This window comes from Amblyomma maculatum, chromosome 7 (assembly GCF_055883805.1).
Source record: "Amblyomma maculatum isolate TAMU_Amacu chromosome 7, ASM5588380v1, whole genome shotgun sequence".
Lineage (NCBI taxonomy): Eukaryota > Metazoa > Arthropoda > Arachnida > Ixodida > Ixodidae > Amblyomma > Amblyomma maculatum.
The window spans coordinates 35,164,562-35,182,375 of NC_139350.1; the positions used below are offsets into that span (position 1 = coordinate 35,164,562).

Consider the following 17,814-nt stretch of genomic DNA (forward strand, 5'->3'; position numbering starts at 1 on the left):
CTTGATGTAACACCTGGCTTATGAAACAAAACTAAAAAAAATGTAAAGTGAGGCGAATCACACGCATGACTCGACATTGTGCACACACCTTCCTAATAACACCTTCACCCAAGTTACAAGTACAAATATCTTGATGTTCAAATAACAGTTGATTTGACTTGGAAAGCGCACATAGAATATATCACTAATGATGAGGAGGAGTCAAATAGCGGGAGAGAGTGAAGAGACCAGGAGTCCTAAAAAACAAACACAATGCGCGCAGATCGTTCGCCGCCGTTTGGGTTACGTCACACAACCCGTGAATCGCACTTGGCCTATCGCAATGTTTTGTTCGGCGTCGGGCGAGACCCAGCCTGCCGCTGCGTTGACTGCGAGCGAAGTCGACGTCTCCTGCACCGTTTTCGTCAGCTTCTCGTGTTCCTTTTTCCTTTGTGTGTGTTGCGCCATTTTGTATTGCACTTTGCAAAAGGACGGCGTGGTTCGGAGTCGGCCCCGCACACGAAGCTTCAGTCTCCGACCAAGTCCGCCTGATTACGGTAAGTGTACTGCGTGTTTTTTATTTACTTGAAGTCTTTGTGGAGCTTGTGGTGTAGGATACAAGCGCGTGCGCCGAGCTTATGCGAAACATGCATCTGAAGGCAGTCGGCGTGCGCTCGTATTGTGCTCCACATGACGACAGAAAGCTGTCCGCGAGCATTCGTTATGGGAAAGTTGTAGGCGCGATATATTTGTATAGAGAACGTGAATTTTTCACGCGTATTTGTGCAAAGTGTGTCCATGGTTTGGTTTGTGCGGCTTAACGTCACAAATTGAAAGGTTACGTATAAGAGGTGATTAGGAAGGAGTTGCTGTGGAGATGGGGTTGCTGAATATATGTGATAATGGCGCGGCTCACGGGGGTGCTCACGGCGCATTCTGCAAGTAATTTTTAAAGCGCGCATGGACCGCACGTTGGGCGTGATACAGGTGCATAAGGTAAATGGTACGTTGTTCTCGGTGATTGAAGAGCAGCAGTCAGAGAGGGCTCTCGCGTGTTCAAAAGCACGAAACCCAGCAGCGTGTTGAAATATTGTGGTGTTGACCGGAGTGATGTCACGAGGCTCATATTTTCAACGTGTGCATCTGCCTATTAAAAGCACAGGACAACGCTGGCTGTTTTTTTTTATGTGCTGTTTTCTTTATATCAAAATGCACGGATCACTTTTGAGTGTTTTGCTACTTTTGGTGACTGCAGACATTGAAAGGATTAATATCCGATGCCTGGCGAGCTGCCGTCTGTTTGAAGGTCGTTTTATCTCTTTTTGACGCCTAGCCGTCAGGGCAGGGTATGTGGCGTGCGCGGCAAATTTGGAAGATGGCGTCTTGCTGACGCTCATAGTCGATTTGCTCAAGCGGCGGGGCCTAGCGCCCGCCTGAACACCTGCGTCCTTCGGCGCTGCTCTTGGGAGCTATCATATAACTCGTCGCTGCGGGCCACAGTGCGACCATGGTGCCCCAGCTTGTCTTTCGTCTACCGCGTGACCACCTGCAGTCCACAGAGAAAGGTGTTTGATAACAATACCTTCTGTCTCTTTTTGCTTTTTGCTGGGACGATGTTCGCTGAAAGCCTCAGCCAGCTTTTCTCTATACTTAAGTAGGCGAACGTACCGCGGAAAAAACTGCGCGCCAAGCGTTACACGACTCCAGTCAACATCACAGTAGAGCTGCCCGCTGCTGCGTTTTGCCCAGAGAGCCGTCTGCTTGGCATCCCCGCCACCATGGTCGCATGCGCAGAAAAAGGTGATTATAACAAGATTTTGTCTTCGGCCGCAGGGGCATCTTCTCTTGAGCCAAAATAAAGTCAAATATAGTATGAGTTCGCAGTGCTATTACTTTTAAATAATTTTGTTTCTAGAATTAGAAGATATTGTAATTTTTTTTTATTTAGATGGGCAAAGTTGTAGCTGTAATCCTTATAGTCTGTCACTAGTCATTTTCAATCGAGTCTATTTTGTGTACATATATTATTATATTTTCTTGTTAATAGATAGCCTCATTTTGTAGAAGCAGTGCTCTTGCTAGAAAAACTTGTTCTAAATCAAGAAAGGCGGGTTGCACCATGCTGAGAGTTTTTGCTCATCTTACAACTGGACAGTTTATACTAATATAGAAACAATAGTCCTGTATGTTATTATTCTCGAGAATCATTTCATATTTGTCTGTGTACTAATGCAAAGTATGTTGCAAATCATAATTGTTTTGTGTACCCGTGATGAAGTTTTATGTGAAGTAATGTGGTTTTCACATGCAGGCTCAGACATGGGCGACATCCATCGAGTTGTGCTGGCAGTAGATGAAGAATGCATCAGCATTGGAAGCATGGAGAAGGCAATGGCACTACTACTTGGAGTGTTCTTCATGTTCAATATCTCCTATCCACCTGGCGCCCTCTTACTATGGTGTTTTTGCAGAGGTTTCAAATGATGGAGTTTCAAATGATGGAAAAAATCTTTTCATCAGGTGTTGTAATTTCTGTACTGGTTACATATTTAAGACATCAGTGTTACTATAAGGATAAAGCCCTTTAGTTGCTAGGAAATAAATAGAATTTCATCTCTAGTTTTTGAGCAATTTAATCATTGCTGAGGCTTTGTATATATTGGGTTCCATAGAACAACTTGCACAATTGATATTTTTTATTTTGATGACTAGGAAAGGTGAATAAACACTCTGCACTTGGATCAACCATGCCATCATGAAACGGTTTGATGGCAATTGCTGAAGGGACTTGTAGAGCAACTGCTGGTTCATTTTTTGCCTGACTATCATGCGTAAAAAAATTACTTAGCAGGTATTCAGCATGGCAGGATGGCAGTCTTAAATAATTTACACTAGTAAATATCATGCATATTAGTAATGCATTTTACATCATGTGCTTAATACATTTCTGACTTGCATAAAAATTTCTGAAAAAGTACTGTCGCACTTAATATGCACTACAACGCACAAGATGCAGTAGGAGCTATGTTCTTGGCACATACTGACTATAGCCTTGCTCACAATTTATTCATTCAGTTGAAGAAATGGATAACAGAGTTCATTTATTATTTTTACAAGTTGCATGCTCTCCCTAAATGCTCACTAATTTATTGTTGCATGGATGCCAGAATTGATTCACTCGTGATGCGTTGCAACTCTTATTGAGCATGACAGTACATTCTATTTACTTTGTTGAATAGGAAGCAACCAATTTGTTAATGAGATCTAATAGCCTCCTTTACTGAACTCTAGGTGATGTCCACGTAACTACCTGAAGGTTTTGAGTTCGCGTCCTGTGTTTTGGGCTGATATTTAAGGCTTTCCCGGTAATAATGTGAAAATGTTGTTTCATTGCTGTCGCTCATCGTCATATGTAGAGGCTGTTTCGATTTATTTAGCTGCATCTTGAAGTAAGTTAAGTCTTTTGCCCTAACTGCAACCTACTACTTTTGAAGATTACCCTCTTTTCCTTTTGAAGCATGTATAGTAGGAAATGATTCTGTATAGTTGAGCATATTAAGAGTGTGAACATGTCTGCCATCAGGATGTCCCAAACAGGTTTCTCTTCACCACTTCAGCATACTCAGCCTCAAAGAAGATTATGCACTATAAACATTCAAGGCATTCTAGACAACTATATGCCAAAATATATGAGTCACATTGTATATGACATGGAAATGAATTTTGAGTATGTCAAGAATGATTTTCCTTGCCCCCTCCTTTCTAATTACTCTTGCTTCGTTAGTGTTGCAAAAATGAAATAATTGTTAAACCTAGCTTGCCATTATTGTGCAGGTATATCATGGGCACATCTTCCATATATTGTTATAAACTGAAGCAAATTCCCATAATTGTTTTTTTCACCTTTCCCACGACTTTTTAGTAGCCTGTATCTATGCATAATCAAACATTAAACACTATGCTGCTCAACAAAAATATTGATTTATTTATACCACGCATTACTTTTGATTAGAATAGCACATATTACCTCAAATATCTCCATTACTGGCCTTGGTAGAACGAGAGAAAGAGGGTTTACACGGTATGATGGAGCACTGAACAAAGGTAAAGGGGGTACGCCTCAGTTCGCAGGTCGAGCCAACGTTTCGACAAGTGGACTTGTCTTCATCTAAGAACAAGGGTAAAGAGGGCAGAACTTAGTTCGCAGGTAGAGCCAAAGTTTCTAAAAGTGCACTTGTCTTCGTCTAAGCCCAGACGAAGACAAGTCCACTTGTCGAAACGTTGGCTCTACCTGCGAACTGAGGCGTACCCCCTTTACCCTTGTTCAGTGCTCCATCATACCGTGTAAACCATCTTCTTCCTCTCGTTCTACCAAGGCCGGTGATGGAGATATTTGAAGTAACATGCTATCCTAATCAAAAGTAATGCGTGGTATAAATAAATCAATATTTTTGTTTAGCATTATAGTGTTTAATGTTCGATTACGCATAGATACAGGCTACTAAAAAGTCGTGGGAAAGGTGAAAAAAAAATTATGGGAATTTGCCTCAGTTTATAAGAATATATGGAAGATGTGCCCATGATATACCTGCAAAATAATGGCAAGCTGGGTCTAACAATTATTTCATTTTTGCGACACTAGCGAAGCAAAGTAATTAGAAAAGAGGAGGCAAGGAAAATAATTCTTGGCATACTCAAAATTCATTCCCATGTCATATTTCCATGTCATGCCAGACGAAGACAAGTCTACTTATCGAAACATTGGCTCGACTTGCGAACTGAGGCGTACCCTCTTTATCCTCGTCCAGTGCTCCTTCATACCATCACTGGCCTTGCCGTTTTTAGACAAATTATTGAGTATATGCTGAAACTACTCCATGCATATCTTTACTTTCTTGCTTCTCCCACCTCTCTGCTTTTTAATGAACCATTGTTAGCAGCGTCGCTCACCAAATCAATCTTAATTTATTTTACTATTCATATTTTACAGGTACTTTGGAAAAATAAACCCTTTCAAGGGCCGAGGAAAGGGTCAGCCAGCGGTATTTCACGGAGGTCGTTGAGCTTACTACGGGTGTTTTTACACTGGTGAGTTGACCTTTGAATTGATCGCTGTCACTGTTATGTGGCTTGTGCTACTGTGATAGCTTATAGCAGTGGCTAGAGTTAATGCACATCTACACAATGCATTAGGATTTCCTTCACTCCTCTTAGTTCAAGGAACCTCATTCCTACATGAAAGGCTTTTTTAAAGAAAGTGTTGTTCAGTGTGACTTGATTGATGCACCATTAGACATGAAAGGCTAAGTTGCAAATTGTGTAGTGCATTAAGATAGAATTCATTTGTATTATAAATTTGTCTGAGAATAAGGCGAGGAAATATTCGGCGGCAGCTGGTAGTTGCTGTGGTAGTTAAAGTAAATGGCAAAAAACCCTTTACTGTGATTATGTCTTGCAACTCCAAAAATTTGAATACCTGTAGTTGCTGAGATTTGAAGCAGGCAATGTGCAAAACGACTAACTATGTAGCAGTCAAAGGCGAAATTTCTGACCTGTGAGTTTTCCGACTCTCGATTATTTCGACATTTTCATGGAACCACAGCAGTAGTCATAGAACCAATGTTCTAAGTTTTTCACACCTTTTATATTCGCCGCAGTGCTGCTGCAAAGAGCCGAACCACTATATAATATGCAGAGTGGAAAGTCAATAATTCAGAATTCAAGGGGGCCGAAAATGTGATCAGATAGAAAATTTAATCCAGAAAGGAGCCTAATAAAAGCAAGTCTATTATCATCAGTGGGTTCATTCAGTACATACGAATGGCTGCAAGCTCTTACTGTTCTGAGATATCGTACACTGCCAAAGCTTGCACTGCTCAAAGTTCGCAGAGCTCACATTTGCTTGCTTTCTTCACAAATACAACAATCTTGATTAATCCATCATTAAGAGATGAGGTAAATGCTTAGAATTTTTGAATAACCCTGTGAAACTGACAAAAACTGCCAAGAACATACAGCATCACAGTACTTTTGCCTAATGAACGCTCTGAATATTATTCAAAACCATGCGCCAAGGACGATTTTTTTCCATTTAATCTAGTGTTCTGCTTTTGCACACATTCTTGGAAATGTTATAGAAATTATTCAGAATTGTGAGTGCCTTCGCACAGATTTCTGCAGTGCAATGCAGTAGCAGTGGTGGCTTTTCGCATCTATAGCTGCCATGTTTTGAAAGTGGTTAGCCACATGAACTACAAGACTATGCAGGGAAGTGTCCCACAAAATGTGGTCGTTCAGTGAGCTCAAAGAAAAAATATGTAGCGCAAAAAGACATGGACACAAGTAGGAGAGACATGCAGTGCAACAAATGTTTATTTTAGTAAAGAAATGTTTTCATACCTTCATATCACAGTGGACCATCAGGCATGCACTAGCAAAGCGTATCTGACAGATACACAAGTTCCCTTGACAACAGTGCGACCGAAAGGTTGCTTGCATAATTTTCTTTCGAAACGGACGATCCACTGGGCTTCAATTATTTCACGTGCTAACCTGTTTTTATGCACTTTTAAAATCACACGTTTTCTGAGATGGGGAATGCATTCACACAGATGGAATTGGGTCGATAAACCTTTCCCGCACATGCTCTTGACACCCAGCCCATGGTCCCAAAGCTTATCACTCAAGCATCTGCCTACTTGTGCTACATATTGTTTGCCACAGACCATAGGAGAGATAAAGTGGATAGACAACATTTTCAGTGCAATAAATGGATTTTTCTTCAAGCTTCATTGTGCAGCTAACTGCCTTATTGAGTTTTGAAAACGTTTTCGTGCACAGATGACTCAACTTATAAGGAGCCGAAAAATAGAACTCTTCTACTGGGTTGCTGTGCTCAAAAGAAAATAGCGCAGTGATCTAGCAGCAGAGCGGGTTTTTCGGCTCCTAACAAGTTGAGTCGTCTGTGCACAAAAACTTTTTCAGAGCTCAATAAGCCGGTTGGCTGCTGCACAAGGAAGGTTGGGGAAAAATTTGTTTATTGCTCCGAGAATGTTCCCTACCAAATTCCTCTCCCATGTGGCAAACAATATGTAGGAGAAATGGGCAGATGCCTGAATGATAAGCATCGGGACCATGGGCTGGACGTAGAAGAGCATTTGCGGGAAAAGTTTGTCGACTCACTGCCATGTGTGTGAATGCATTTCCCATCTCAGAAAGCCTGTGGTTTTAAAAGTGCATAAAAACAGGTTAACACGTAAAATAATTGAAGCCCAGTGATTGTCCCTTTTCAAAGAAATTATGCAAGCAGCTCTTTGGTCGCACTTTGTCAAGGGAACTCGTGTATCTGTCAGATATGCTTTGCAAGTGCATGCCTGATGGTCCACTGTAATATGAAGGTATAAAAACCTTTCTTTACTAAAATAAACATTTGTTGGAAGTTCGCACTGTCTGTCTTGACCGTGTGTCCATGTCTTTTTCTGCTATGCTTCTTTCCTTTTATACCATGAACCAACAAGCCCAAGCATCTACCCTTGAGTGAACTCACAGTGGCAGGTTTATTTTGAGTCTAAACTTCGTCTAAGCCCATGTTTGCCTTTGGCTTGCAGAACCACTACAGCCATTGTCATCGATTACTGCTTGTCGTCTATGTAAACAATGTGCTGAAACAGTCAAGCATCAGAACGGAAACAAAACTGCGAATCTCTTGCTCCACCATGTTGGAAATTGGAAATTTATGTAAAGTCATGTTTTTATTGTACAAAATTTGATTTTTCTAACCTTCCTGCAGCCCTAGTGAATCTGAATTGTTTGTTGTCGGTCTTGTGGCGGTTGCAAATGCGCCTTGCGGGAGGGACAATTTGTTTCTCGGAGCTGGCCAGTTGAGTGAGATGGTACTGATGCATTCAACAAAGACTGTGCCTAAATTGCAGCATATGAACTGCCCCATAAGTGAAAGTTTGACCTTGAGGAATTTTAAGTGTTTGTGTTCTTTAACTGACAGAATCAGGCAAAGGAAGAAAATTGACCAATATAGTTGCCTTCACATGGGAAACATAAAAGTAATTGCATGAATATAATATTAATGGTTTAGAGATGAAATGGTAATGAAGTGAGAAAATGAAGCCATTCATTCCGACAGTGTAAAATGTTTACCTGAACTACGGTACTATAAAGAATTTGACTGTCATCTCAAGTTTTGTGGTTCATCTTTGTTCAAATTGTTTATTTTCTAAGGCTTTGGGAAATAACAGCTGGGATAAGTGGACTTGGAAACTGGAATGTCGGGCTAGCTTGACAAAATCACAATCTCTCGCAGAATCAGGGAAGAGGCTGGACAAAATGACTCAAAGTTCATAAATCCGAGTTGGACAGATTTCTGTTGTCTCATTTTATAGAAATTACTGGTATGCAATGATGGTAACAGAAGTTGCCCACGTTTTGAATGTTTATATTTTTTATATCCGATGTTAGTTTCAGCCTATGTTCGATGCTTTTCTTATGGCCCCATATTGTTTTATTTAAATACCCTTAATATGATCATGTATCTAATATGAGTATACGTCATATTCTGTTTTGTAGATACACCATGCATGATTTTGGGAAGAATCTGCGAGCAGCAAGCTGCAAGTTCAAAGTGTATTTTTACATTACATTTTAGCGCATTTATAACAATAAAGGTTTTTTGAAAGTGCTAATTTTTGTGACTTCTTTAAAGATATTCTGCGAGTCAGTCTGCAGCTTGACAGCAGCAGCAGTGGAAGTCCTTGATTAAAAATAAAAAGGAACAGATCCAAATGACAAAGAGAAGCAGTTGAACTTTGCTCTTGAGGCTCGATTTCAGAGCGGCACAAAGTGTACCTTATATTTTGCTCAGCTTCTTACAACCGAGGCTATAGAAAATTCTAAATGAATGTGTTTCAGATTCAAATAGCTGAAATGATATTGATGGATTCTTATAGGGTTATATTGATGGCTTAAATATGCTTTATGTTGAACGATAAAAAATGTTGAACTGATGCTGTACTGTACAAAAAAGTGCTTAATGTCATTGGACCGTAAAGTGAAAACATGTCAAGTTGTCATATTGACACTTTAAATGTATTTCAAACTGACACAACAACCGTCAATATGACGGCACATTGAACAATGGCACATTGATGACTCCGTTGTATTCCTGGTTCACAAGCAGTACGTCAAAATGATTAACAACACCATCATGTGGGAATGACAGCCAGCGATCATACTGACGGCATAAGTGTATTATACCAAATAATGAAATGAACCGTCATTTGTGAATGACGATCAACTGTCATATTTACAACTTAAGTACATTATATCGAAATGAAGAAATGCACAGTCATTTAGAAATGATGGTCAATTGTCATATTGACGGCTTAAATGTATTCCAGTTTGACAAGTAAACATCAAAATGACTAAAAGCACCATAAGTTGAAATGACGGATAATGCTTGGAAATAGAGCTGCCAAGAATTTTCCGTCATTTTGACCAATTTTTTTTTACAGTGTAGTTTCATCCGTCGTAACGTTTGCATGGATCCAATCGCCTTAAAACTGCTACTGTATAAAGCTTGTCAGCTCGAGGATTGAGTACGCTGCCTCAGTTAGAGATCCATACACTAACTTTCTCATTACTTTACTTGTGTCAAAATATGTTTTGCATTATGTCCAATTACTCGCGTCACGCTAGTGTTTCACAAATGAATATAACACTTAATCTTCCGGATCTTTCCTTAAGATGGCGAAGTTTTCACCCATGCACTTTTCATAAAATATATTACACTAACAATAGCCTAATGCAATCCCTGTTCACTTGTATTTATCGTCCCATAGAGACTCACACCTAAAGATCCATGTCCCACACTGCGGGATTGACCAGTTTATTATAAACGCTTTCGTTCACCAAACTGCCTCGGAATGGAAGCACCTGCTGTCCTCCGTCGTCACTGTTATGGATCATGTCAAATTCAAAAATGCTGTTTCTACATATGTGCTGTAACCACTTGTTTTCCGTTTTAATTTTTTTTCCTTTTTATGTACTGTTATTCTTTTCCCACTGCACCGGACCTAAAGGTAATAAAATGAAACGAAACTAATTGATATAATTGAAAATAAAAAATAAAAAATGATATCAAAGTATTCAAAATGCTCAGGATTAAATGCCAATGCTTGGTGATCCCAATTAAGCAAATTTATAAATTTAAGTTAATCATTTCAATAATTGAACAAAATGAAGAATGCGTTCGGAGATGTGAAACTGCTAAGAATGGAAAGTCAATTTTGGCCGATGTTATGTATTGGCGTATGAAAAAAAAAACAGAAAGAAACCCCATAAAATCAACACAAAAATGGAAATACGAAACAATTGGAAAGTGAAAAACATTTCCTTTTTGTGTTATTACTATCGCGTTATGCCCTTAACAGTGGTGTTTATTTTCCCCTAACTTTTATTTCCATGGTTGACAACCGATACGTGGTATCATATCACATGAGCCACGTATGCATACACTTCGATGCACAATGATTGTTTTAAGTTGCTGTAAGCCCGCCTGATTTGCGATGCATGTAACGTTATGTAAGCTTATTGAGGGACGTCAGGGATACAGTTAAGGTTGGCGACAGCTTTTCATTGCAGCTCCGAGCCTTTCGTGTTCTAACAGTACTTACCTGGATTTCAGACACAACGAATATTTGATAACAGACCTTGGCAGCTGGATATCTCCTGTTTCCCTACAATCGGTGACGTCTGTTATATGTGCACACAGGTCAGTGCAAAAAAGAGTGAGGTTGGAGAGATGCCATAATCCCGAGGATGATTCGAGATTTCATTTTAGAGAGTCCTAGCTAAGCTGTTGCATAGTCACGAGAAGCACGGTACGTCAATAAAAAATATTAACTTCTCAATGTTCCATCGCAATAAAAAAAAAAAAAACGAAAACTGAGCGGCCTACGCGCTGTGATGTTTCCATTTCATTTCAATGCACTAGTACCCACCTACGTGGTAACAAAAAGACAGTGAAGTCATTCCCAATGCAGTCATGGAGAACTCTAGCCTCTTTTTCTTACCATGCAGGTGCTACCAGAATAGAAATAAATGCGAACGATAGAGCGCCATTGAAGCGACGTCTGATTTAGGAAAAAATTAGGGGACACTTAAACTCCTCCGTTGGATGTATAACGCGATAGAGTTTCAAACACGCAGGAGCGATGTCTTTTTTATTTTTTAAATTTTTTTACGCACGTCTTTTTACGCTTCTCATAGGCAAACATTGCCTTACAATTTTGGGCAGTTTGTCAACTTTTAATGTATTTTCGTTTTTCAATTCATTCAAATTATTCATTGATCAATTACAGACAAAAGTTTTTTAGTTAGCATCATCTAGCATTGGCTTTTCATTTTGGGCATTTTAAGATCTTTGAATCCCATTTTTCAAGTTTTTGTTTCAATCATATTAACTAGTTATTTGATCAATTACACGCTCTAAATTATTTTAACTAGCATCATCAAGCATTGTCTTTTCATTCCTAGGATTTCGAAACCTCTGAACCACCTTTATGCAATTTTTTCATTGCCGGAATTCATCAATTAATCTACAATGATTTCATTAACTCGTCAATACCTATCCCACAACAATCATTAATCAATCACTAAAACCTCAAGTTACTGTTATAATTGTTTTACGCAGCCCCTAATAATTTCCGACACGCGGTGCCGACAGCTACCACGACGAAGACGGCTACAGCTTTTCGACCCAGCGAGCTATATAAGCTATCGCCTAATACAGAAAAGAGCCATTGGACCCTCGTGCTGTTATAACATTCAGGAGCGTAACAGCTGAATTTTTTAAGACAAGCGAAAAATCGTTTGCAAGCGCGGCTGGAGCGGCCGGAAGACTACGTGTACCAGCATGCACCGCGGCAGCGGTGGTGTCGTGAAACCAGCCAGTGGGATCCGTTACCGAATATCGATGCCGCTAGGGGTGCTGGTGCTGACTCCTCTTGAAGATCCACGTGCTACCGCCACTCTCACTCGCCTGTGGCAATGTGCGCACGAGAACGCGAATCGAACTAGATTTTGCGTATTTTTGCCTCCGTAATGTCATCACACATTCCTTGTGCTAGTGCTGTGCTTTGCATAGGTAGTCACCGGCGAGGCTAGTGTTATCTAATATTTACCATTACTCGGCTCATGCGTGCCGTGTACGGAATGTGCCTCTAGAAGTTGTGTAGCTTAAGTAGAGTAAAATTACGACGGACTAATTGGGGGAGGTAACTAATTTCCGTTAGTTGGTTCACTGTTATTAATTGAACTTTTACTATACATTATTGTCATAAATAGGTGGTTAGCTTATATCGAGTACAATGGCACTCGATCATTTGTAGGCCTTAATTAATGACAGGTAATTATATAATTGTGACTTTACTTAACTTGACAATAATTTGTTAAGTCAGATATCGTTGGATACCTCATGCCGGTATAACTGCACTGGGCTAATTGCAGATCATAATTAGCTATTGATAATTAGCTCTTTGAGCACAAAATCAATATTTATGCTACAGCGGGACCACACATTGTTCAATAGTTTATGCGGAGTATAACAGCACAGTACTCATTGTAGGTCTTAATTATGATAGTTAGCTATTGGTGATTAACTGTAATTTTAACGCTACATCGCTGTCATATATAGTAGAACAGGTTGCTACCGACGCTCTGGACTAATTATACATTAAATAAATATTTACCTGTATTTAAATATTTGCGAATAAAAATTGAACATTAACTTACAGCATCAAATCAAATATCATTGAATAGCTTATATCCGTAGGATTTCTTAAAACTGATTGCCGCTCTTAGGTAATATCCTTTAATTACTTAACTGTTATTGAATATTGACCGTGTCACTGCAGCGCCAAGTCATTGCCGTTAAAGAGGTCTCAGCAAGTAGGATCCAAAATTGATTGCTAAACCGGGCAAAAATGTAAACCTCAGTCAAAAAATGTAAACGCAACAGAAATGAAACCGTGTCATTAAAGGAAGCTGAAATGGCTTTCAAATTACATAAAGTTCTGTGGTTGGAAAGAAGGAGTTTTGTTAATCATGTGTCAATTTTTTCTGAGTTCTGTTGAGAAGAAAGCGAAATCGCTTGTTAAAACCGCACTGCGGTCCCGCACTCATCGTTTTGCCGGGAGCGGCGGGGGCGGGACAGCAGAACTGGAGAAATGGCGGATGTGACGACAATCTCGGAATGCCGTCCAGCCGGGTGCGTTTCGCACGCTTGCTTCGCTCCATCCCGCGCTTTAGTGATCGACGGATCAGCGCTATCTCCTGCTGAGTGAAACTTGAAAATTTTCCAACCATCACTCTTTTATTTTACGGAATGCCGACGTTTCGGAGCCGGCTAGGCTCCTTCTTCAGGGGTGCATGACGCGGGGCTTGGTGCATCAATAAGTAAACGAAGGTACAAGCGAGAAGGGGGGAGGGGGAGAAGAGGGAGAAAATGGGCTAGATTAAAAAAAAAAAGGGGGGGGGGGGTTAAACCTACGATGAATCACGGTGCCGAAGGTGCCGCTGGTGTTTGAGAATGTTCAAGTTTCACTTAGTTATCAACCAAACCAGACAGTACATATGTCAAAATGTGTAGCTTTCGATCTCTTTCTGGTGCCGTTTGTTTTCTCCAGTTCGGTTTTCTGTGCTGAAGGTTCCGCGTGTTCAAAGATTGCACGAGGTCAACCAGGAGACACGCAGCTGTTGCGGAGTAGCGCGTCGCACGCTTCGACGCCCTTCAACTAGTGAGCCTTTTTTGCTGAGTTGTAAAATAAACGTCGTTCAATGTCCGAAAAATGTTTTCCTCGTTTCATTAAAAAACAAATATTCTCGTGAGTGTGTGAAGCGAGCGACCTGCGGCTATCAGCACGACTTTCGGTTGTGCAAACGTTGATGGTCCAGGCGACATGGTGCTTCATTGTTTCTCAGAGGATAAGAATCGTCCAGCGCAGTGGGTCTCTGCCACTGAAAGGAATAATTTCTTGCCTTTGAAATCAGCTGTGTTTTGCACGGATGATTTTCGTGTCGATAGCGGCCATCGAATCTTTGCAGCGACTGCGGCCACTTAGAAATCCAATTGAATCAACAAAACTGAAGTTCGGTACCGTTCTGTCACTGTTCCCGCATTTATAGTTTATACCGCTGTTGCAAGGTTGGCTTCGCCGTCGTTACGCTTAACCGAGGATGGCGAACTTAAAACGCGATTCGCGGGTCACCTGTAACACAGCTCCCCGCCATTCTCGATTACGTCAACAAGTACCAATTAGGTACAGCAAACGAAATGCATGATCGAGAGAACAAAGCTGCATTTGCAATACTCATTTATAACGCAGTGTCTGCAATTATGTGCGGCTCGCACGGCAACAGCGCGTTCAAGCATCGTCCGAACGCAGCACTGCCTGCATTGCCGCGCCGGCTGCGCCTTCCGCAAGCTATCCCTGGATCCCTTGGGCTAGCGTCAAGAAAGCGTACTCAAATTTATTGTTAGCTTAAGTAATAAGCCGAAGGATAACGAAATATAAAAATTAACCCTTATTGGGATCGCTGACTTGTATCGAGATGATGGTAGGAGTGGTAACTACTATACAGGAGAGTTTCTCTTCTCTGTGTAGCGGCAGTCGCCGCGGTGCGTCGCGGCTCATCCGATCTTCTTGTATACATATTAGCTTCTCTGCTAAGGCGATATGATATCTTCATTCCATCACGAAACAAAGTAAATTACAGTAGGCAGTTCTATGAGTAGCCCGTTTACTACAGCAGTGCTCAATCTCCAAGCGTCATCTGCTGTGGCGCCGATGCGAAATAATATAGGCCTAGCGACGAGCAGGACATCGTTAAGAAAAGGATCCTCTAAGCCACATATCAGGTTGTTCCTTATGTGCCTCTACTAAGAAACGCATTCGGAATCCAACCAGCTTGCTAGAAATTGGCATTCACCCCGGTACAGAAAAAAAAAAAAATGAAGGATGGGGAGCCACCTCGGGCATCTGATGCCTATGCTGTTCTCAGCTAATGAGGAATTATGGCTGGCAAAATCTACAAGTATGATATCATTAGCCTTTAGGCTGAACAAACACAAAAAATGCGTTTTATTTATTTATGTTAAATGTATGGATTGTATACTGCCAGCCTGAATGTCAGTCGTTAGGCAGGAGTGGGGGTACAGAGGAATACAGTTCCCAAGAATACAGTGCACATTCAGTCTTGCGAAGGATGACTACGAAAAGAGCATATCTCACACGTACAGGAAAAAAACAACAAGAAAACAACAAAACAAAGTGAAGTGTAAATACCATGATATGACAGTGTGAAACACCACTATCTATCACGGAATGCGCTCAAAAAAGAAGATAGCGTCAAACACGCAACCCCATTTGCAGATAGGTCGTTCAATTATGAATAGTTTGAGGAAGAAACCGAAAGCTTTGTTACCTTAGTTATAAAGCCATGTATAGGGCATGCAGAGGCACAATCACTGTCATATGGCGGAGCAAGACTCGTACAAAGGAGAAAAGCGGACAGTTAGAGAAGAGTGAAAACCTGGCAGAACGCGCGTGCCTAAAGAAACAGCAGATGCCTCCTTTTTCTATAGGCGTGGTTGAGGTGTCCACAGAGAAATGAGACGGCTACTGCGTTTTGCTATTTCATCAAACCAAATTTTCATTTCAATGCCCTTTTTGTGCCAGTTGGCTGTGTGACAAGCAACAAAAGTGGCCAATAAAGCATCTATTCAATTATCCACGTAAACATTATCCATTACCCATTTTATCCATGCTGGTAACGACGTTTCCAGCTTCATATCTAAGCGCATACACTTGATTTTCGCCTATGGAGAGTATACCACGTTGGCCGCTTTTAGGCTGCCTGCGTTCTTTATAGCATGTTGTATTCACTCCGCATTGTATGTTTTTGGGTCCATTAGCTTCGGCCTATTGACTAACCGTCATTCTGTGTGTGGGGTTGGAGGCGGCTATGCTTCGTTTTATAAGATGTTTCTTCTCCTGAGTGAGCTTATCGGTACGCTGTCTAATTACCCTGCCTGCCTAATTCTATTGCGCACTCTGCAATATCATCCTTGAGATGATCATCCTTTGCTTGAACAATAAGGTATCTCTCCTCAAAGATACTGAATAAACTGGCTGCATTCCATTTCTAAGAATACACACTTGCTCCTGACTAGAGTGACTCCGCCGAGTCTGTCACCTAATCTTCGCCTACATTGCCGTAACCGAGGATTCAATTTTGTTTTCAGTTCGAACTTTTATTCTACCTCAAACTTGAAAAGTGTGGGCCCAAGGTAATGAAGAAAGTCTTGGTTTATGGGGTTGTAACATCCCAAAGCGACTCAGGCTATGAGAGACAAGAACGTAGTTTTGTGACTGCCCTTGCTGCACCAAAACTTCGTCGTGCAAACTTGCAGCACAGAGGAGGCTGCCGTTGGAATGAATAAGAACTGCAGAAATTCAGAGGGTTGACAAAATCTAAGCGCAATGCCGCATCTTTTCCGGACATCACACAGAAAGATATGTTGTCCTGCCTTAGTGATTTCTCTCTTTGATGCGACAACAACAGCAAAAAAATAAAAAAATAAAAAGAAAGAAAAGAAGGAAATGGAGGCCACCTGCCTTCAGGGACAGGGCGGTTGTTGTGCGTCCACGTGATTCGGGGCGTAGGCGACCCGTGCGCGCGGCAGCCGAGTCTTAGCGGCTCACCCGCAGCCACCTCCTGGTCCCGGGGCAGCGTGCTGATATTGGGTGGCACCAGCACCTCCAGTGTGACCAGGCGTTTCCGCACGCCCGCTGCATTCTCCGCCGAGCACAAGTAGCTGCCGCTGTCTTCAGGCTGCAATAACCAACGGCTGAGGATGGTCGGACGTGCGGGAAGATCGAGAAGCGTCCATTGCATTTCAGCGAAATGTTTCGTTTTTATTGCGTAGCACTGTTTTTGTCACGCAAGAAGAAAGAAAGCTTCCAGATAAAAGGCCTGCCACCACGAAACAAGTGGCATCGAGGGTTTGATATTTTTGCCCCTTGCCATCGGGAACGTGGCAAGCCCCACTTGCCAGGCAAACGAGAGAGCCACCTGCGATGTTTGACAAGTGACAACTACTTTGTATCCGTATTTCGGCTCCCAGCCTTCTCCCCTTTTCTACTGCCGGGGAGAAGGCGGAAAGCCGAAATACGGATACAAAGAAATAGAAGAAAGAATGAAAATGTTTGATCAATCAAACTGATCGGACCTAAATTATTTAAGACAGAAATAGAAAAGGTTTAGGGCGCTTGAGCTAATAAAGACGTTTCATAACCACAACTTTAACTCTCTCTACAATCTCAGCCATTAACTTTGCGCAGGCCGTAAGACAATTGCTGACGCCTTCCTCGTCAGATAAATTGTAATCAGCGCCTGTATTTGAAAAAAAAAAAAAAGGGGGGGGGGAGTCTTTGTTCATGACTGCCGGAATACGGTTTCACCCTTACATAAAATGGATGGAGTCATATCGACTATATGTTTGCTGTCGCTACCGTTGTCGGATGCTAATGAAGGGGCAGCAGCAAGTGCCTTTTAAGAGTACACCTTCAGTCAAAACCGTCCGCATACACTTCAATGACATTATGGCCGACCGTTTGCACCTTCCAACGTGTCATCGCAGCTGCCTAGCAGATACAAGGCAGTACAGGGTGACGTCATGACAGTAGGGCACCCTACATTTGTTGAAAAGTCGCATGTCGGGAGATTTGACGCTAATATCTTGAGTTGTATCCGCTATGAATA

At 41.5% G+C, this 17,814-nt stretch overlaps 1 protein-coding gene across 1 annotated transcript in view; it reads right to left on the reverse strand.

Annotated features, from left to right (window-relative positions):
* The window catches only part of LOC146182965 (hemicentin-1-like), a 93,147-nt gene that overhangs the window by 67,914 nt on the left and 7,419 nt on the right, over nt 1–17,814 (reverse strand). The window contains exon 4 of the mRNA XM_084608310.1: nt 16,668–16,884. Coding sequence (XP_084464436.1) covers nt 16,668–16,884 — 217 coding nt within the window. The remainder of the gene's footprint in view (nt 1–16,667; nt 16,885–17,814) is intronic.